The sequence below is a fragment of the Mauremys mutica genome, chromosome 11 (genome assembly GCF_020497125.1).
Source record: "Mauremys mutica isolate MM-2020 ecotype Southern chromosome 11, ASM2049712v1, whole genome shotgun sequence".
Taxonomy (NCBI): Eukaryota; Metazoa; Chordata; order Testudines; family Geoemydidae; genus Mauremys; species Mauremys mutica.
In genome coordinates this window covers 30,689,752-30,711,738 of record NC_059082.1, presented here as the reverse complement: position 1 = coordinate 30,711,738, position 21,987 = coordinate 30,689,752, and the positions used below count along the sequence as shown (strand labels likewise).

General features: G+C 40.3%; 1 protein-coding gene across 6 annotated transcripts in view; it reads left to right on the top strand.

Moving 5' to 3' along the window:
* Positions 1-21,987, top strand: part of OTUD7A (OTU deubiquitinase 7A) — a 402,354-nt gene that overhangs the window by 302,749 nt on the left and 77,618 nt on the right. For all 6 annotated transcript variants that reach the window (XM_044980928.1, XM_044980927.1, XM_044980929.1 and 3 more), the window contains one exon: positions 15,337-15,519. In XM_044980928.1, the coding sequence (XP_044836863.1) occupies positions 15,337-15,519 (183 nt within the window). The remainder of the gene's footprint in view (positions 1-15,336; positions 15,520-21,987) is intronic.

Below are 21,987 nucleotides of genomic sequence, written 5' to 3'. Positions count from 1 at the left end.
AAGGAGACTGTGTAATTTTTTTCCTTAAATGAAAGTGGTTTTGTTGCCAGTCAGTGCTGGGTGCAGATTAACATAATCCATGTTTAGATTCATGAAGGAGCTCTCCTGACAGTAAAAAAAAAAAAATAATAATTAAAAACAAAACCCCAGCATTTAAAAAGATATATTTTAAATGAAAAGAGCATGTTGATCTGCAAAAACAGATGACACCGTGCTTTTCTGCTAAGCCATCTGTCCATGTAACATTTCATCAGCTGCTTAAAATAATTGTCCTCCACCTGCGACTTGGTATATAGCTTAATCAAGATATGTTCTGTTCACCACCAATATAATCCACCAAGAGATTGGATTTTGGATTTCTAATTCTGAAAATGCATGTAATCAAGTGGATTACCTAGCAGAAACTCATCACAGATGCAGTTAGTTAGTGTTTTCTTCAAAGAACAGTGTGTCTAAGTAGAATGAAAAAACAAGGTAACATAACTAATAAAAAGGAGAAACACAACCCCACTCACCCGGCCAGAGCTTGAGAACAGTCCTATGACCCAAAGTGTGAAAACGTAACTTCCTAGGGGCAGTGTCTTCTTTCAAACAGTCATGTCGTGGTCCTCTTAATAGACATCAATGCAAGGGGAGAAGGAAGCTGAACAGAAGTAAACTCCTTGTTCTACAGGGACCAGAAAGATCCCCTGCACCTTGCCAGTGCAAATTTGAGTGACTTTCAATTAATCCATTCTAATAGAATTTTCAAACAACAGTAGTGATATTGAATTGTTTTTTTTTAACTTTTTAAAATCATGGAGTGAAAATAAATCTTACTTTTAAACTCAGGCTCTGATTTTATCTCAGTTTTTCATCTAAACATCATGCCAAGAATACAGCTGATATAGAATCTCTCGTCTTATACATATGAATGTTTTTGTTAATATATGCATACCAATGGGAAGAAATGATGGCATTTAAACTGAACTTGGGGATTGCTTTATTTATTGGCAGCTAGTTAGTAAAGAGTGAGAGAAACTGGCAATTTCTGACTTGTCTATCCTTTAAAAGAATGTCAAGTGTTTTTTGCCATATTGATGTAAATGATGCTTTGACTCAATGGAACAAAATGAGAGGCATTTTGCCGTGATGAAAACTAATAATCTATCAACAACCTTGAGAGCCAGACACTAAATACTTGTCATTTCTCTGAATACTTTCCTGGCATTAGGTAGCTTTTCCCATATAATGCCTAGATTCGATAAATACTCTCATGCAGTAAAATAGCTTTTAGAATTATCAGTGCTAGCCATAAACATAAAAAAGAACACAGCTCTTACTGTGGAAAAGGACATTTTTGGCCATTTATTTTTTCTCAATTTTTGTTTGTTTGTTTATAACCCTGCTATATTACTATAATCATTTTAAATATCATCTGGACGGAATATTGGGTTTACAAAGTCTCCCTTACAATATCGTAACGATATAATGCCAAATCTCTTCTCCATGACATCACCAATTAAATCAACTCAACAAAAGCAGGATTAATATAAAGAATAAAGGGGCAGAAATATGCTATATAAAGCAGGATAGTACTTGAAGTGATAAAAGAGAAGATAAAACATTCCAGGTTCCGATCAACACAAGGGGAATCTGTCTCCTACCCTAAAAATGTAATGGAGGAAACAATCACAGACACTAGTGATTTCACTAACTGCCACCCAGTGCCTAACCTCCCTTTTCTAAACAATCTCGCAGAGGGCAAAAATCCCAAATGGTAGTCAGAGAGTGAATGGAAGTGCCCTGAAATTGCTCACATCCTACAGTGAGCTAGAAGGATAATTCAAGGTCTGAGAAACATCACCTACAATGAGAGACTAAAGGAGTGCAATTTATTTAATTTCTCAAAGAGAAAGTTAAGAGTTGATTTGATCACGGTGTATATTTACTTAGATGGGGGAGATATCTGATACTAAAGGCTCTTTAGTCTAGCAGACAAAGGCATAATAAGCTCTACTGGCTGGAAGTTAATGTCTTCAAAGTTCAAACTGGAAACCTGGCACACATTTTAAAAGTGAGGGTAACTAACCATGGGCATTATGAAAGGTGTGGTAAATACTCCATCACTTGGAACCTTTAAAATAAAGCTTGAACGCCTTTCATTAAAAGGTGCTTTAGTTTAGACAAAGTTCTTGGGCTAGATACTAGAATCACTGGGTGAATTCAATGCTCTGTGATAGTCTGGTGGACAGAGAAAATGATCATAATGTACCTTCTTGTTTTAAGTTTGTGAATACTGAACTCAGATGGTAAGTTCTGGGCAACTGTTCCTCAACCCACAGAATCTCACAAAGCACAGTCCTCTCTCACATATTAATCAACATCAACAAGGTCTTCAGAGAGCTATTGACACTAACAGATGAAGTACCAGTAGTACAAAGACAACATTCAGCTCAACAACATCATCTGTAAAGAACACCAGGGCTTATCTTTCTCAATGCCTTGCATCTGGATGGAGAGCAGCTAGCTAAGGCTGGAAACAGGCAGGACTAAGGGGATGCTGATAGGAGGGAAGAACTCCAAAGAACTTCTCTCTCCTGTAACATCCCTCACTACTGAGGGCATTTGCCTTCGGTCAAATCAATCAATGGCCGAGTCATTTTACCTAGGAATGAAGTCACCCTGAAAAACCTCAACTGGTACAAAACATCATTTAGCAACAGAGATTGCCATGGACCCTTCATCCTGGTGCACTGCATTCCTGCACTGGATCTGCAATGAATACAGAGTCCAGTTCACAGTCCTTACCTTAATATTAGCAACTGTTCATGGGATTGTTCTTTTCTATCTGAGAGTTCACCTTTTGTCCTCTGTGACTGCCCATAACAGCTACATTCTCCTGGCATCCAGCTGGTGACTTAGAAAAAGATTCATGGGTGCAGGAGACAGAACTCTTACAGCTGGACCTAGGCTATGAAACTTTCTCAGGCCTCAGTAGGACTTACCATGTTCAGAAAAAAACGTAAAATTCAATTCTTCGTCTTGACTTTCCTTTTATACATATGCAGTTCCTCTTACATACATGCAGGCATATACACACGCAACACCCAACAATCTAATCACATAACTTACTCCTACCTGCTTGGCAAGTAGATTGATATCATATTGTTTTTAATTCTAGGAAGGTGCTCAAAATCTACGGTGATGGCTGACCTAAGAACCTTTATAGTCGTTCAGGTTCCAGGGGCAGCTATTTAATTATTTTTAAAGCTATACTGTTTGGCTTGCCAAACATAATTCTGAAGGCATTCAGGATGGATAGCTGACTGGTGACCCATAAATCTCTGTGGTTATACCTTCTTTCAGGTGGGCTTGTCATTCTTAAAGGGGAGAATTAGATGAATCAAAAGTTTTCTGCCCAAAATGTCTGTGTCTGTTTTATTGATTAGTTCTTGAACTACATTGTAGACTCATTTAGAGTGTTGGGTCAGTTTAAGAGGCTAGAACAATGTGTTCCCCTCCTAACAGCATGCTGTGGTTTTACAGATATTTATGGGGACAGTTGTCATTCAGTGGATTTCTTAATATACAGAGTGACCTCACATGTTGGTTTCTCACGGGAAATGTTCCTACTATATGTTTTGCAGGAAATAATGTTTGCAATGGTGTAGAACTGTGATGAGTTTTATCTGGCAGCAGGACCATTACTGATATTGCAGGTGGAGAGCTGAGGGGGCTTGTCTGCTTTTTGCAATGATTTATTTCTGGCAGCTTGATGTGGTGGTTGTGATTTATTGTGACACACACTGGAAGTGTAAAGTTTTACAATAGGGTTTTTCACAAACAAAAATATGGCCCAAAGAGTTGAATAACTAAGGGTCCAAATCAACAGCATGTAGCTTGTGGACTCTAATGCACTGGTGGGGATGGGGAAGGGGAAAGGGTGGGGTTATGAGTATATCTTTTTAAAATAATCTCAGACTCAAATATGCTGGCCTTTCATGTGGTTTTGTTTTTTCCAGAATTCTTTGTTAGGTCATGAGACTATGTGAAACATTTCCTACAGCGACAGTATTCACATAATCATCATCTAAATTCTAGCTCTCTTAGGCCCCAGCCCTGCAATGAGCTCCGTGCAAGCAAATCCTTCTGCCCTGAAAAGCCCCATTGGCTTTAGAGGGCTCTGTGCAGGAGGATGCTCACTCTGAACTCATTGCAGAAATGGGATCTAAGCACTCATCTATTAAATACACAAATATAAACAAAGACAAAAATATTTAAACAAAGATTCTTTCGTTCCCTGCTCCACCTTCCCAAAATGGAGGATGGATTGGCCCCACTCATTGCTGTCCAGTTTGAACGATGCCTTTCAAAGAACTGTGAAATGCTAAGTAGGGTGTGTTTTACCTCCAGGATTGTCCTGGAGTCTCCAGGAAATAAAGATTAATCCTTAATTAAAGATCATGTCTCGTGATGAAATCTCTAGGAATTCATCCAAAAGTTGGCAACCCTAGTTTTATCTTTTGTGCTAACTCTAATTAGAGAACAAACTAAAAAGCAAATTGTGCCAATTTTAATTGTTTTGCTATATTTCCCCCCCCCCACACACACACACACAAAATTTCTCTTCGTATAAGGAAGGTTTTTCAACATGGCAATCTCTTCCTCTGATCTTTTTGTTCCTTGTAGGCTTGAAAAACCTGTTAGCTTAGCCTCTTGTTTGATGTCCTTTTCTCTTTATGCTTCTATGTGTATTATTTTTATACTCTTATACACTTCATTCTGTAATTAGTTCCTAGCTGTCTTCTCTGTGATGTGTAGCACTTCACATATGCTTCTTTATTGCTTTTTTGAAACTTCATGTTCATTCATATTGGGTCTCTTTATTACCACCTGTGGTAAATAGTACTCACTCAACTAACGCAGATAGTATAATACTGTAATTTGTTGTTAAATAATTTCTTCTCACCCCTCTGTGACCTTGTCTTATACACTTTCATCCTATATAGTTTTAGCCAAAATTTCTTGCTCTTCTTTTTAATTTCCTTTGTTGAAAATCTGCCTCCACTATAGTCAGTATTACTTAGATCTTCCCCAATTCTTCATCTCAAATTACATCCTGTTTACAGCTAAATCAAGTAGTGCTAGTGACCTTTCAAGCGCCTTCTTTAACATTTTGGAGTAGGCTGAATTTTGAAAGCTGTGTGTGGGATTTTATAGTTGTATTATTCCTATTGTTGCTAATTAAAAATAAGGGTCCCCAATCTTGTCTGGGTAATCATATATTAGCTCTTTTTTAAGAAATGAAAATGTAATGAATTCATTACCCATGATAGCCATAGTGAGCTACTTTAGTGGTGGGGGAACACCTAACTAAAAATATTGCTGCAGCTGATCCCCTGTCATTCATGTTCCCCTCCATTCTTCACATCCGTCCCCACCCCCAACATACATTGCCAGCTGGATGAAAAGTGCTATATAAGAGCTAGATATTATTATTAATGTATGTATTATATACGTGTACAGCCTCATGTGCTAGAACACTGGCTCTGATCCAGCAAAGCCTGTGCTTAACTTTGAAGCATGTGAGACGTTTCATTGACTTGAATGGGGCTACTCACATGCTATTAGGCTGACCAAATAGCAAGTGCGAAAAATCGGGACGGGGGTAATAGGAGCCTATATAAGAAAAAGCCCCAAATATCAGGACTGTCCCTATAAAATCAGGACATCTGTTCACCCTATGTGCTATATTGCTAGGAAGTCTAGACATTTGTCTCTCTCCCCCTCTCCTTATAACACAATCAATTCTGAAATTTCTCTGGAGGAAGAATACATGACAAATGAAGTGGATAAATATTTTACATTCCTTATATGTGGACTATTTTTATATTTCAAAATAATAAGGGAAAACATACCTAGGTACAGCGGTAATCATTGAAAAGCTTAGGTATGATTACCTATTGCATTTCTGAAGAATGAGTATGCTTTCCCCCAAAAGGTTGTGATATGTAGGGTCCCTAAAGCAAAGCTTTAAATGCTAAAGTACAAAGCTTTAAATGTCAAAGTGCAAAACTCTACTGCTTTTCCATTTCACCTCTGCAAGCTGATAAGCTCGTTAAAATGCAGAGTGAGCTAGAAGTAAATCAACGCTGTGTCAGAAGATCACATTGGAACTCTTCCAAGAGTGCAGCCACAGTTTATAACTTTTTTTAAATCTGCAGTATTTAGTTTGATTGGATTTTAAATAATCTGCATTAGGGAATATTTAATGTAAAATCCAAGGTAGTGGTGGTGGTATTTTAAAATAGAAAATGAGCAAACCTCTGACTTTTCTATTAGCACAATTTATTCTAGTTCAGACTAGGGGGAAATAATTATGCAAGTACTGTACATTTTTCATCACGCTGAAATGCACAGACCTGTTATAATGGATACTTCAGACAGTTTGTACTGGGAGCAGAACCAAACCCTGCCAGTCACTGGTAACAGGGGAATGTCCCACCCACTGGAGTGCCCTCCAGTTTGTTTCTACTTCCACAGTGGCAGGTGGGCAGCTTATCCCAAACCTCCCTCCTGCAGAGCTTTTCTGAGGAAAATTCCATCATTTTATTTCACATTTTCGACTAGCAGTTTAGCTTAGTAATTTGCCATCTAATTCCCAGTCGTGTCCCAAGGCTGCATTTGTCTTTTGGGGGTGCTTTCCCCAAGCTACGCTTAACCTTTTGAGATCCTGCCATGGCTAGTGCTGCTCAGAAAGTCAGAAAATGCCAAGGATAAACATCAAGATCTGTTTCTCCTGCTCCACTCCTCTTATCTAGTGTCTCATTGGAGGGGAAGGGAAGTGGTGAGGGTCTTTAAAGGAGGTCCATCTGAGGTCACCTCAACCCCATTCCCACTGAGGTCACCTTGACTCCATTCCACCAGAGAAGCCATCTTTGGTGGCAAGTGGCTTCCCCCATCTCTGAGGAGAGTGATACTGGGAAGGCAGCAGGTGGAAGATCATACCTATGTGCTTGGAGCCTGCAGCAGCAGCAGCAGCAACCATTGCTGAGTGCAAAGCCTAAGAACCTCCTCCCCCTCTACTTCCTTTCTGGCTGAGTGAGGAGTGACCTGGACCCAGCACAGGCATCACTGACTCTGGCAAGTACAATAAGGGGCCTTCAAAGCCAGTCCCCTCCTCATTGTTAACACTTCTGAAGCAGACCTGCTCTAGGTTCTCTTCTGATATTCCCAGCTATGTCCTCTAGTGGAAATATAGACCCATTGCTCATGTGGATCCCATGCAGTAGGAAGCAGTTGGTCTATGGGACCTCCCCATCCAGGTTGAGTTGGTCCCAAGGCATCAGGTTTCTGGGAAGTTCATTCTTGAACACCAGCCCACTCCTTGAGAGATTCAGAAGGGGCCTAGAAGAAGGAACAGTAAGCCCAGCCTCTGAGGGCAGAGAGCTTTAATCACCTGAAATTAGGGCTGTCAAGCAATTACAAAAATTAATCGCAATTAATCGTGCGATTAAAAAAAATTAAACATGATTAATTGTTCTGTTAATAATAGAATACCATTTATTTAAGTATCTTGGATGTTTTCTACATTTTAAAATAGATTTTATTCTGTGTTGTAATTGAAATCAAAGTGTACAGTGCTCACTTTATATTTATTTTTACTACAAATATTTGTACTGCAAAAGAAATCGTATTTTTCAATTCACCTAATACAAGTACTGAGTACTGTACTCTTTATCATGAAAGTTGAACTTACAAATGTAGAGCTATGTTAAAAAAAAACAAAAACAAAAAACCTGCATTCAAAAATAAAACAATGTAAAATTTTAGAGCCTGCAAGTCCACTCAGTCCTACTTCTTGTTCAGCCAATTGCTTAGACAGACAAGTTTGTTTACATTTGCAAGAGATAATGCTGCCCAATTCTTGTTTACAATGACACCTGAAAGTGAGAACAGGTGTTCTCATGGCACTGTTTTAGCCGGCATTACAAGATATTTATGTGCCAGATGTGCTAAAAATTCATATGTCCCTTCATGCTTCAACCACCATTCCAGAGGACATGCATCCATGTTGATGACAGGTTCTGCTCGATAACATTCCAAAGCAGTGTAGACTGATGCATATTTATTTTCATCATCTGAGTCAGCTGCCACTAGCAGAAGGTTGATTTTCTTTTTTGGTGGTTTGGGTTCTATAGTTTCCGCATCGGAGTGTTGCTCTTTTAAGACTTCTGAAAGCATGCTCCACACCTCATCCCTCTCAGATTTTGGAAGGCACTTCAGAGTTTTAAACCTTGGGTCGAGTGCTGTAGCTATCTTTAGAAATCTCATATTGGTACCTTATTTGCGTTTTGTCACATCTGCAGTGACAGTGTTCTTAAAATGAGCAACATGTGCTGCATTATCATATGAGGCTGCTATAACATGAAATATGTGGCAGAATGCGGGTAAAACAGAACAGAGTACATATAATTCTCCCCCAAGGAGTTCAGTCACAAATTTAATTAACATATTTTTTTAACAAGCATCATCAGCATGGAAGTATGTCCTCCGGAATGGTGGCCAAATACCTTTCAATGCCAGCTACAAAAGTGCCATGTAAATGCCTGTTCTCACTTTCAGGTGAAATTGTAAACAAGAAGAGGGTAGCATTATCTCCTGCAAATGTAAACAAACTTGTTTGTCTTAGTGATTGGCTGAACGAGAAGTAGGACTGAGTGGACTTTTAGGCTTAACGTGTTACATTGTTTTGTTTTTGAGTGCGGTTATGTAACAAAAAATTTCTACATTTGTAAGTTGCACTTTCCCGACAAAGAGATTGTACTACAGTACTTGTCTGAGGTGAATTGAAAAATACTATTTCTTTTATCATTTTTACACTTTGATTTCAATTACAACACAAAATACAATATATATGAAAACGTAGAAAAAGATCCAAAATATTTAATAAATTTCAATTGATATTCTATTGTTTAACAGTGCAATTAAAACTGTGACTAATCACAATTTTTGAGTAAATCGCATGAGTTAACTGCGATTAATTGACAGCCCTACCTGAAATACATCTGGGGTAGATTCTGAGCCCAACTTTGTTCCTTCTTTGGAAACATAAGTATGCGGACAAATGCGAATAGAGGAAAGGTGTTTGGGGTTTCTACTAGACGTTTCCCTCTTATTGGAAGAGACCAATTGTTCCAAACCAGGTTAGAGGATCTCATACATAGTCTTGGGCATTAGTTGGGATTTTATTTTGCCCAGTTTATTCATCTCTACATATTGTGATAAAATACTGTACTCTACCAGACTCTTCCCTAACACAGTACCAGTAAGCTACTCAGACACTACCTTGCTTTACTAATCTACTTTAAGGAGATTTCCTTTCTATTGTGTAATTATATATTGCTTGATCTCTGCCTTTTGTTTTTACTCTGATTGACATATCTTCCTGTTCATGTATTCAGACAGTATTATTTTTGAGAGAAATTCTCGCCTACACCTGTACCTGGTTTTATTTTTAATTTTCCCTTTGATCTGCTATCTCTGACACTAATTAATTCAGAACCAAATGTCTGTCAGACAGTATATTTTCTATCCTTTACTCTGCTTTATTTGTTGCATTTTTCCATATACTTCTCTCTAACAAACACCAGTTCTGTCTCCTGGCAACCAGGGGCACTTGTTTGTGAATCCAGTGACTGTTGACTCCTAATCTTTACTGAATTGTTTGGGAATTCAGACCTCTAACTGTTAAGTAAGCAAAGCCACAGAAATAACTGAACATTAGGAATGGTAGTAAAGTTGCAGTAATCTCTCCAGTGGTTTTATAACAGACACCTTTCAGTCCTGTTAACTTTTACACCTGCTGACTCATGTAGCACATGCAGGTGTTTTCACAATAAGTGTTCAGTAATAGCATTATTTCTCTTGACCAAGATAATTCATTTCTCACTCAACTTTACAAGTCCTAAAACTTAATTAAATTTAATATACCAAAAGGATTCACTAAATTTGATTGCAGAGATGGATTTAAACTGTTTGTCTTTCAAATTTAAAGCATACAATGGTAATAGGCCTGAGTTCAGTAAAGTAGGATAAGATTTGTTAGCATTTGGGCAACGTGTCTGCTTGGCATTTGTTTAGAGAAAAGCTGTGATTCACGGACCTGTAGAGACAATAGGAGGGACAGAGTGACCTTGCTGAAACAATCCTACGATTTTTAATGTGAGCTCTATCACAGATCCTAGCAAGCGCCCGTTCCTAGCCACCCATTAGGACTACTACGAGGGAAATCCAAGCCTCTGTGTTCTGGGTCCCTAGGGTGTTTCAAGCTTCTGGAGCCTGAACAGAGTCCAGACCTTGCCCCAATCTCAGGGGCCCTAAGCACACCCTCAGGGCACAGACCTTCTATCTAGCAACCCCTATGAGTATTGGAACCCGCTGTCCAGCTGCTTAGCCCCCCTTTTGCAGCGCTGACCCTTCAGACTCCCTGGTACTTAAACAGCCACCTCTTCCAGAACTCCACTCCTAACGGTGTGAAGCTTCTGATTACAGTTTACTTCTTTCAGTTCTGCAGCTGTCAGCCCACATGTACCTTGCACAGTCCAACACCTTTATGTTCTTTTGTGCTGAATCAGGAGAGTACCAATTATGCAAAACCATAAAACACCAAATGCATGTCTGTGCCTCAGTTTCCTCATCGAGGGGGGTTATAGCAGAAGTGTTAATAGGATTATGAAGCAGGGGTGAGGTGCAGCATGGAACTGATTGAAATTTTTGATGGGGAAGAGTATTCTATCCAGGGAATGTCCTGTGTGTTGCTGGGTGGCACAGAACATTTTTTGAGGGAGCCCTCTGTTAACATTGTGGGAACCCTTCACTGATCTTACAAATTCTATGTTCATTTGCTGAAACAAGGATACACAGAAGGGGTTTTCCTCCCCTATAGGCTTTAGAAAAACTTTTTGGCCATTTGAAGCACATTCTGACAGATTCATTTTCAGCTGTGACACAGAAATCCAAAATTAGATTATTTGCAACTTGGTGTTAATGATTACAGCTCATCTGCAACTGTCACAAGCTCAGTGCATATTTTTTCATGGAGTGTTGCTTAAGCTGACAACCCTACATCCTTCATGTTCAAGATACACTTACGTGCTGCTGTATCTGATGAACTGCTATTCATAGAACTGTGATAGGACTTTGCAGAGTTACTGTTAAATAACACACCATCTTTCACCCTGAAGTGCCAGTGTTTTGTCTCAAACAGTTGTATTCTTTGCACAATGTCCTCCACTGCTTCCATAAAAGCCAGCTATTCAAGACTATGCATCATTCAGTGTCAGAACACTTTTCGTAAAAGTAGCCTAAATAAAGGACTTCCATGATGTCAGTCCATTTCAAAAACCAGATTAATAGGTGGTGTAAACAAGTAACATGAGCAGCATCTGGAAACTATCCAAAAAGACTGATTTGAAATAGTTTGTTTTTATACTCTCAATTAGAAGAGCAATTCTTTTATCTGAGATGACAAAGTCGTCTTTCAAGTTTTATCAAGTGCTTTGAAGTCCACACCAACCGGTATGCATTTATTCATCAAAATCTGAACTACAGTAGTACACTGTATACCGTAAAGTGTGGTGTTTCTAATGGAGAAAATACTGTTAATACTCCTACTTCTCCAACAACTCTCTTCCTTTACTTTTGTGTGGAAAATCACTAAACATGCTCTTTGATCCCCTCTAATCTTTCTCCCTCACCAAGGTGACTAATGATCTCTCTCATAGGTAAGTCAAAAGTGAACTTAGATTTCAAGAATATCTACTGCCTTTGACACTACTGATCACTCTCGTTTCTCCTCTCTTTGCTCTTCCTTCAGCACCACCTTAAATTATATCTCAGTCTCCCATCCCCATTAGTATCCCTCAGTGTTTTGTCCTTAGTCTCCTGGCCTTATCTGCTCCTCTGGTTTCTGTTACCATCTGCATATTGATGATTTCAAAATCGAATGCCTGACCCCCAAGCTCCATTCTTCACTCTCACATCTCCACCTCTCGGGCATCTCCATTACACCCTGTTTCTCCACAAAATGGAATTCTTCCCTCTTCACCATCTCTCTTATCTGCATCCATTAACAGCCTTGTATATCTCCCAAGATCACAATTGCATGCAGGTTTGTCTACCATCTTTTTCAAATATAACACTTTGTCATATCTTAGCAGTCAGTGTAAACCAGGTATCAAAATCTGTATCATGTCCGCTTATAACAATTAAACGTTGCTGAAGCGAGAAAAGGAAAAAAAGCTGTTAGCTCTCAAATTATAAGGGTTAAGTCTCAAAGAGAATGAGGAGGATAAAACTTTACCTTACAGACAAGTCCTCTGACTCTTGTCTCTACATGAGCCCTGCTTGGTTTCTTAATTAATCCTATAGCATGTTCCTCTTTAATATCATCAAAATTGATCCTTTTTCCTTATTATCCCCATTGCAAAAATCTTTTGTCTCTTGTCTTGATATTGTAACTTCTCTGGCCTCTGTCTGTACATTACTGCTACAGTCGTTTACTGGTGTTCCAGCCAGATCACCCTTCTCACTGGATCTTTTTGCTATTTACCTGCCCCTTACTGCATTACATTCAAATTCCCGCTTCTTACCTTCAAAACTATACATAACCTCACTCTCCTCTACATCTCTTGCTCATTTTCTCCCACATCCTCTCTCATGCTCTATATTGCCTCCAGGTTTCTCTTCCTGCCCTCCTACTTCTTCCTTTTTCTCACTTCTGGCTTTCTGCTCTTTTTCATGGGCAACAGGGAAAGTAGAACATCTATTATTGTATTTTCCTGGCAGGAAAAAGGCAATTGAAAAGAAGAAAGTCTCTTTTAGGCCCAGGCGGTGAGAGGGGTTATTGTGTTGATTATGGTCAGTACTTTTTTCTCGATTCAATCACTGCTATAGGGTGGTTTATGGAACATTATTGCAATTCCCACCAAGAGGGAGTGCAGTCACACAGCTGCCATGGGGTGGATATGTGGGAAGGATGTGTGGGAAGAATATACTTGGTGAAAGATGATTGAAAAAGCCTATGCCAGCCATTCAGGCTGGCTAATATCCTGATTCACGACTTCATTGATCTGGAGGGCCTCTTGGCATACACTCTTGGTTGAGGATTTGCCTGCATCCAGATGTCTAGGAACTGCAGGAAACAGAAAAAAATTAAACTAATGGTCTTTGCCTGTGTCAGTGCTGCTTTAAGATATCATGTTTTGCTGCTGACTGGCTGTCTCATGTGGGAAGCAGCTACGGATGTCCAGGTGTACTGAGGAGATTTGAAAAGAAAGAAACCACTTACTTCTCTGTGATTTTTTTTTTAATTCCAAGTCTGCCGTAGCACGTTTATCTGCCATATCATTTGATGGAGCCTAACTACACAATTCAGAATTACAATGCAGTGCACTTCAATCAAGTCCCAGAGACCACGCTCCACTTTTATTGTGGCAAAACTCCCAAAGAAGGTGATTGGATTTTGTCATAGTGTAAAAGCAGACCTCCGGAGGCCTTGAGAAGAGATTATTAGGAAAATAGGCTGGCTCCTGCATTCCTTCCATATTCCTGCTAACTTCATCAGGCGTTTGGGGTATGCTAGGAATGCAGGGCTAGAATGCTGTTTGTAATGTGCAGACGTATCAACTCTCACGGATTAATCAGGAGAGACGTGATTTCTAAGTAAAATTAAGCCGGACTCATGATCTCATGAGAAAACTCTCAAATGTCAGGATTTTTTTTTTCAGCTGGGCTGCTGGGGCCCCCACTGTCAGCAAGATATGTGACCTGAGAGCACCGTAAAGGCTCAGAAACTGGAAGGGAAATAAAGAGAACCCATGTTTATTTGAAAAAAAAATCCTCATGATTTGGGGGAGGGGGGGTTGTCTGACTCATTATTTTCCAGTGGCGAGGGTTAGCAACACTGAGTGTGCTTTAAATTTCAAGAAATACAGTTGAGTGCTAAACTTTTATCTGTGTGGCAAAAATACCACTTTGGCCCCATTGGGACAGTCTTAGAAAAAAATACTTCCCCATTGTTAGGGCTTAATCTAAGTATGTTTGCTTGGCTTATGGCATGTGAAAGACACACTGCATAACTAGTCAATCTTAAGGCACGTGTAATGTATGCTGCTGGTTTTGCATGCGAGTTCTTCTTTGAATGAACAAATAAAACCCTATTCTCGGGATTGATCAAGTTTGTTTATTGTATGCTCTGCTCTGTTCCTAAAAAGGAAGAGACAGAATTTCTGTTTAAGCAACTGGTTTTGCTCAAGTAGCTTTTGTTGCATGTATGATAATTAAAACGCTGGCTGATCTTTTACATTTTTTTTTATCCTTGTGATAGTGTGGGCAGTGAGTGTTTTTAAAATGGCTTTCCTCAAAGTAATATAGACAACAAAAGTCTGATGTAGATCTGAACAATTAAGACTGAGTGATGTTATAATTAACATTTTACTGTTGCAATTGTTTTATTAGTCGTACATCAAAGAATAGAATGATAAAAGGCAGATGTGTTCTTTTCTATGGTTAAGGATTCATTTGAATGTATGAGCAGTTCCAGTTAACAATATCAAATTAAGACAAAACAGCTTAAAGTTCATAATGATAACTCAGTCGGGGGTGGGTAAGAGGCTTTTATTGGAGTTGATCCATGAAATTAAAGTTAACAAAAATTTAACAGATGTTTTAAATAAATACTGTTAGCTCTTAATTAAATCACACTCAGTGTGTGATCTTTCACTCCCTTCAGCAGAAATTGTACTAGTATACACAGCAAAATATATACAAAAACCTCCTTTAAATGTGACTTTCTTTATGACCGTAAAGTATATTGAATAAATGGACAATGCGCCATATGTGATCCAATGGATAGGTTTATATACAGAATGAGAGAGAGAGGTTGAGTAACCCTAAATGATGGTAGGCACTTTGTGGACAAGTTGCTCCCTAAGGATTATGATCTAAAGGCCTTATCCTGGAAACAAAATAATTGCAGTAAGAAGGCTGAGTGTTATTTGTAGGATCAGGCCTTAACTAGATAGACAACGTAAGCAAAAAGAGTGCAATATTCAGCAGCTGGTGAAGTGACCATATCTATCTGTGTATCTTCTGAAGTGCACATGGTTTGTTGGGTCCCCAATTATTGTTGATTTTAAAAGAAAAATATCTATTAGTTCTCTAATGTTTTATTCAGAGTTATATCCATTTTCAGTTATATGAGCCATGTCCCTAAAATGAATGGCAGTTTTGTTAGTCATATCAGACATAGCTATAATTGTTAACAGAATATTACCTTCCACCTTTTGGCAGGCAAAAACTGGGATTTGACCGCTGCTCTGAGTGACTATGAGCAGCTCCGACAGGTACACACAGCCAACCTGCCACAGGTGTTTAATGAAGGGAAGTACTACAAGCAGCAGGAAAGAGACCCATCCCAACAGGTGAACAAGACTGAACGACCAAGTCTGCAGAGACAGGATGACATTGCTCAAGGTAAATGCAGCTACTTGACCGCCTTTGTGGACAAATAGCTTTTTGGATAATCAAAGTACATTATGCAGGTAGTAGGAACTGAATTATCTGCCACCAGATAAATTATGTCATTGTTATTAACTTTCTGGAGATGCTGATGGGTTGGGCCCTGTATTGCACGTTTTTCAGTCCAGTTTATCTTTGCCGATGTTCGGTAGATTTTAAGGTATAATTGAAGTATTCAAATTTAGGTTTTTTAGAGACAGTGTGACGTTAACTATGAGAGGAGTGGGCTAGATGAAGTTGTAGACTTTTCCCATTTCTAATTTCCCATGTGCGTGAGTCCAGAGAAAGTTCCATCATTTCGGTCATTGACTTCTTGATCATTATTACATGATAAAGGTGGCACTGGAGAAGACATCTGTTGAAGTAACTTTTGTCATGAAAATGCCTTAGTCTCTTGATTCCACCTCCATAAAAAGGTGATATTGAATTAGTATTTCAAACAAAGGAAAGAAAAAAAAGGAACAATTTTCAGTTATAGCAGTTGGTTTCCATTACATGATTATAAGCATTAGGATTTATTTTTCATATTCAAATTGCTTGCTCTCTCTGACTGTTGTAACAGGTTTCTTCTCATTTAATTCACCAAAGAGTTGAGGCCTACATTAAAGGTTAATCTATGGAATGCCAGCTTCTCACATTAAAAAAAAAAGAAGTAACTAGTGACCCGGCAGGAATTTGTTGTCATGAAACCCATCTAGACCTGAGTCCTGTTAGCTGAAGATCTGCCCCTAGAAGTGCTACAGTGGTGATGCATTCATGTATGTGAGAAGCGTTGGAAAGGAAAATAATTCTTTTTTGTTTCTCAACAATTTGACCCTGACCCCACAGGAAAAAAGACAAGACAACAAGAATGTGGTTTAAAAAAGCCTTTATTAAGTAACTGTGAGCTGTCCAGCGCAGACTATCCTTTTGTAATCCATTCCACCTGGTGGAGGGCTGCTGTCAGCCCCTACCCTTCTTTTGGGGTATTGGTTGCAGCACTGTTGCTACGACCCTATTACCCTCACTCCATATGAGGGTTAAGAGGGAAGGGAAAACATGGTTCTCTCTTCATTGTACCATGTGTTAGAAGCCGCAACCCCATTACCCACCTTCTCTAGGAAATACCTTCTCCTAATCTGCTTCCAGTTCTGGTTTATCAGTGAACTAGACCCTTTATTGAACAAGTACCTGCACTGAGTGCCTGCCAAGTTGCAACACACTGAATTTTGCAAGCTAACCTATCCACTGGGTCCTTGGGCTACCAACAGAACACTGAAAAATCCCACCTTGCCCAGTCCACTCTGGCAGTGAGGGAAAAATTCCTTCTCAGCCCCAACAAGGTAACTAGCATGAGCCCACAACAAGGACCAAAAGCCCCAGTCCTTTTCTAATCCCAAAGAGAAGGAAGCTTTTCTTCTCAATGCAGAATGTCTCCATGATCATAGACCTGTGCACTAAGTGGTCTGCTTCTCAGTGCAGAATGAGTGTGAAATAGGTGCCGGAGCTCAAGTACATTTTTTTACTTTAATAACTGATGCAGCAAGCCCAGAGGTGCTGGAGCTATGAACTGCCAAGCCTAGCAGTGTCAGGGATCAGCCCTTGCACAAATTAAGCACTATCCCTCTCCTCAAGCCCACAAAGAGGGGGACAGTGCAGCAATCCTTAAAGAACGGAGAAGGGGTTTTCTTTCTCCCGCTGGCTCAGGCAAATACCCCCACACACACACTCCCTCTGAGGATGCAGGGTTGGGGAAGGGTGGCAGCATTGCTATTGCTACTCCTAATTTAAGGAGCATCATTGAAGGACTCCGGAAGCAGCCTTTCCTCAGTTGGTACCTGCTGACCAAAACAAGGCTTTGGAAGGGCATGAGGAGGGAATTGTAGGGCTTCTTTTGACTCAGTCTAAAGTGCTGGATTAATCAGAGTTAAAGAAGCAAACCTACACATAAAGGGCTAGAAGTCAATGAATTATGCCTGTTTACATCAGCTGAGGACCTGGGCCACTGTCTAAAAGTCAACGTTTTTAAATCACTTGTTTGACATTGAAATGGCCACTTCATGTTTGCTTTAAGCAGTGCCCTACAGATACAAACAAGGAAACTGGATGCCAGAGCTAGGGTGACCAGACAACAAGTGTGAAAAATCGGGAAAGGGGGTGGAGGAAATAGGAGCCTATATAAGAAAAAAAACCCCAAGATCGGGACTGTCCCTATAAAATCAGGACATCTGGTCACCCTAACCAGAGCTCACAGTAACTTTGTCACTCAGTGTGTTCCTAGAGCAATTCACGTAACCTGCCCTGTACTTCAGTTCCTTCATTTACAAGTGGGAGTAGTGAATAGTGCTGGCTAAAAAGTGTAGGGAAAAAAGAAACAAAAACTTCATCTCAACATTCAGAAACTTGCTGAAGAATGTCATTTGGATTTCAGAATTAGAAAAATTTTGACCAGCTTTAGCAATAATAAACTTTTGGATGTTCTGAATGTTAATTCATTATTATTTATGAGAGAGACACAGTGGGTGAGGTAATATATTTTATTGGACCAACTTCTGTTGGTGAGAGAGACAAGCTTTCGAGCCACACAGAGCTCTTCTTCAGGTCCATCGGCGTCTGCCACTGAGGATAGACCTGAAGAAGAGCTCTATGTAAGCTTGAAATCTTCTCTCTCACCAACAGAAGTTGGTCTGATAAAAGAGATTACCTTACCCACTGTGTCTCTGTAATATGCTGATATCGACATGGCTACAACAACACTGCATATCATATCTACAAAGTAATTTGAGTTCTCAGGATGAAAGGTAGTAGAAATGCTCTGTGATGCATCCATACATCTCCTTTTAAATAAACAGGATTTGTGTGTGCATGTCAGAGAGTGGAGTTAGGCTCACATGGTATAGTAATGTTTCTTATTTACAGAACTGTACATGTTCACTGTCTGATCACTAAGGACCAAGTTTACAAAGATTTGGGCATCTGAGGATGCAGATAGGCACCCAATGGGATTTCCAAAGCTTCTAAGCAGGTTAGATGTCCAACTCTAATTAGGTGCCTAACTCTGATTAGATGTCCAACTCTAATCAGAGTTAGGCACCTAATTCACCTAAGTACTTTGTAAATCCACTAGGCACCAACCTGCATCTTTTGGCGCCTAAAGATCTGGCCCAAAATCACTCACTAACTAAATCCTCACAACTTCTGTGAAATAAATAGGGATACTTAGAGAGGTTGGATAAGTTGCCCATGGTCACTCAATGTCTCCATGATCATAGACCTGTGCACTAAGTGGTCTGCTTCTCAAACTGTATATTGTAATTTGTGAAAACAACACCTAAGGTAATGGGAGGCATACGGTAAAGCTACTAATTTTGGACAAGCACAAAAACCAGGCAGCCTAGAGAAATTACTGGTCCCAGGAATATCAACAGGAATAATGAGTGGAAACTGAACAAAGAAAAAATTATATTGGACGTCAAGGGGAATGTTCTGTCAGAGGGCTCTGCATAATTATCGAATTGTCTCCCAAAATAAATGGTAGAAGCCCTATTGCTTAAATCATTTAAAACTAGACTGAATATGTTGTAGGGGGAAGTCTTGCATTGGGGGATGACGTAGATGATCCAGCCTATGTAGGTACAGTATTTTCAAGTCACCCAGTGGGAATTATGATTGTGGTAAATGTCCCTTGATTATACAGTTCATTCAGATTGTACAAAGCAACAGTGAATACTGAATAGTGAAACGCTATACATAAAAGTAAGAAAAAAGCTTGCATTGTACACTTTTAGGGAGTCTTTCATTTAGGAATCCATAGTACTTTTTGTATCTCAGGAATTATATTTTCTAGAGTCCATAATCCATTGTGTGTGTGTGTGTGTGTGTGTAAGTGTAAGATTTTGGACTATCCAAAGATATCTTTCAAAGCATCTCAGACAATACTAAACGTAGGCAAAATAGGTGGCTTTTCAGCACATATCTTCACAAATTTATACGTATCAGATAACAAAGGAAGGCACTGACTGACAGCTCAGAACTATCATTGCAACACTGCATAACTAATTAAAGAGGCATTGTCAAAAGAATATTAAGTATTTTTTAAAATACTAGGCAGTATGTTCCCTAACAGTTAATGGCTTCAATATTAAAACTGAAAAGTCCATTTTAGAGCTGTTTTACTTTTTCTTTTATTATTTTTATTATTATTATGCTGTTCTTTGTCATTTGTTTTTAATTGCTTATCAATGAAGACAGGACTTAGAATGTTAAGATTTAACTTCCAACATCTGTTGCTATAATATGCTAACAAACAAGATGTTCCACCAAACTTTGGGAATATTTTTTCTTAATAGTTACTGTAGCATGCTGCAGGTGAACCCAGGAACTGAACATAAGAATTGCCATTCCAGATCAGACTAGAGGTCCATTGAGTTCAGCATCCTATTTTTGATGGTGGCCCATTCCAAGTGTTTCAGAGGAAGGTGAAGAAAACCCTATAAATGTGCTCACTGCAACTTTATGCAGTGTGCGCTTGTCTGGCTAGTTGGAAGAAAAGGTGGTGTTGTCCCTTTAAAGAATCCCCCTGCAACTAGCAGCAGAAAGGGGAAAAGTTTACCTGTACAGACTGGAGGAGGAACAGGAAAAGGCTGGATTAGGTGTGGGGAGCGGGGGAGGGTACTACCCTTCCAGCAGACCACCAGAAGGTGGAGGGGTATTTATCTCCACCGGCCCCTGCTGCAGGAGAAGCTCTCTTTCACCTATATCAGGCTGGCAGCAGCTCACAGAAATGGAGGGTTTCCTCTTCTAGGCAGACTGGAGCAAAAGGAGCAGCTCCAGATCAGCATGCAATAGGGACACATGGGAGAGGGTGCAGAGTTAGGGTACCTAGCACACAGGAGGAAGGGGAAACAGGTAGTAACAGGGGGAGGGTGCTGTCAGCATACCAGAGCACAGAAGAAGGGGAACCCAGGAGCAATGACTGGCTGAAATCAGATTCATCCCAGGATCACAATAGAGGCAGAAAGAGCAGCAGAGGCAGGACTCAAATAAGTGTGACTACTTCCCTCCCTCCACCACCACACCCACAGAAGCTTTTCCTTGGGTGAGTGGACCCCTTAAGGGCCTGGGGGCTGAGGGCCTAGCTGAGCTCTAAACTCTCTTTCCCCCCCCCCACACACGAATTCCATGTGCAGGAGCATGCGTGGTGGGCAGCCTGGGAAGCATTGGGGGAGTGGAGTAAGCACAGAGCAGCAACAGCCTGAGCCAGAAGAGGAAGGGCTAGTGGCTTCTTGCAGGTGGAGGGGGGCTGGCTGTGCCCCCCATATGACAGACTAGTGAGTGGGTGTCCCCTTGAGCAAGCTGGCTGGGCTCTCCCCACCACCACCACCAAGCGGGAGCACATATTATGGGGGGTCAGTCCAGTGTGCTACTAAATGAAAGCACCTGGGTGAGTGGGGCAGGATTGCTGGCTGTGCTCATCCCCCCACAGGTGTATGGCCCCTCTTGGGGACTGGATGGGTGGGCATAATATTGTGCATTTGGCCCACAAATTCACTTCTGGGCCTCATTAGTGAGGCATCTCTGAGTTGGCATAGATGGAAGGGCACTCTACAAGAAGCGAGGGAATTAGTCAAGGAGGGGCATGCTCTGGGACCTGCTGATGCCCCTTGTACACTCTTTGGTAGGCTGGGAGCAGGCCCTGGATGTGATTATTGTTCACATTGGTGAAAATAATTTGGGAAGGTGTAAGGGGGTTGTCTTGATAAGAGGGATTTGGGGCAGATCCAAGATTTTTCCGGGGGTGGGTGTGTGGCAACTATTTGGTCTGACATGTTACAGCGCAGGGTGTGTCAGGGAGCAGTGAAGCCTCCAGGGGTAGTGTTAGGACCAAGAGGTATACAAAGAAGGAGGTGGCTAAATTCATACATACCCAAGGCGGGTTGGTAATTTCACATCTAGACATATCTTACTTGGCAAGCAAGTTATTCAGAGGATGGGGTACACCTATCCGACTGGGAAATGAGGTTATTTTTGTCTGATATTAAGGAAGGAATCAGTGAATGTGTGGAGCCTGGTTGCAGGGTTAGGGGGTTGGGGGGAGTTCACAGCCAAATAAAATTGCTGGCACCTCCTTGTGGCAGATGTTCAGGGCAGATTTTCATTATGGAAGGGATATGGATATTGGATAAAGTGGATTGGAAAAGGAGGTAAAATAAAGCATCCCTTAAGGGAGCTGAGGAAACAGGAGGTTGGGGCTCCTATGTCTGTTTTAGCAGGGAGCCAACACCCCCCTCCTTTTCTAGCTCCCTTAAATCTCTTATGCGATGGCTGGGACCAGGTTGAGGATTATGTGGAAAGGATTAAGGAAACAATGATGACCTGCACTGTACAATTTATTGCCAGGTACACCCATATATTTTAAGAGAATAAAGTTGCATCTAAATAAAC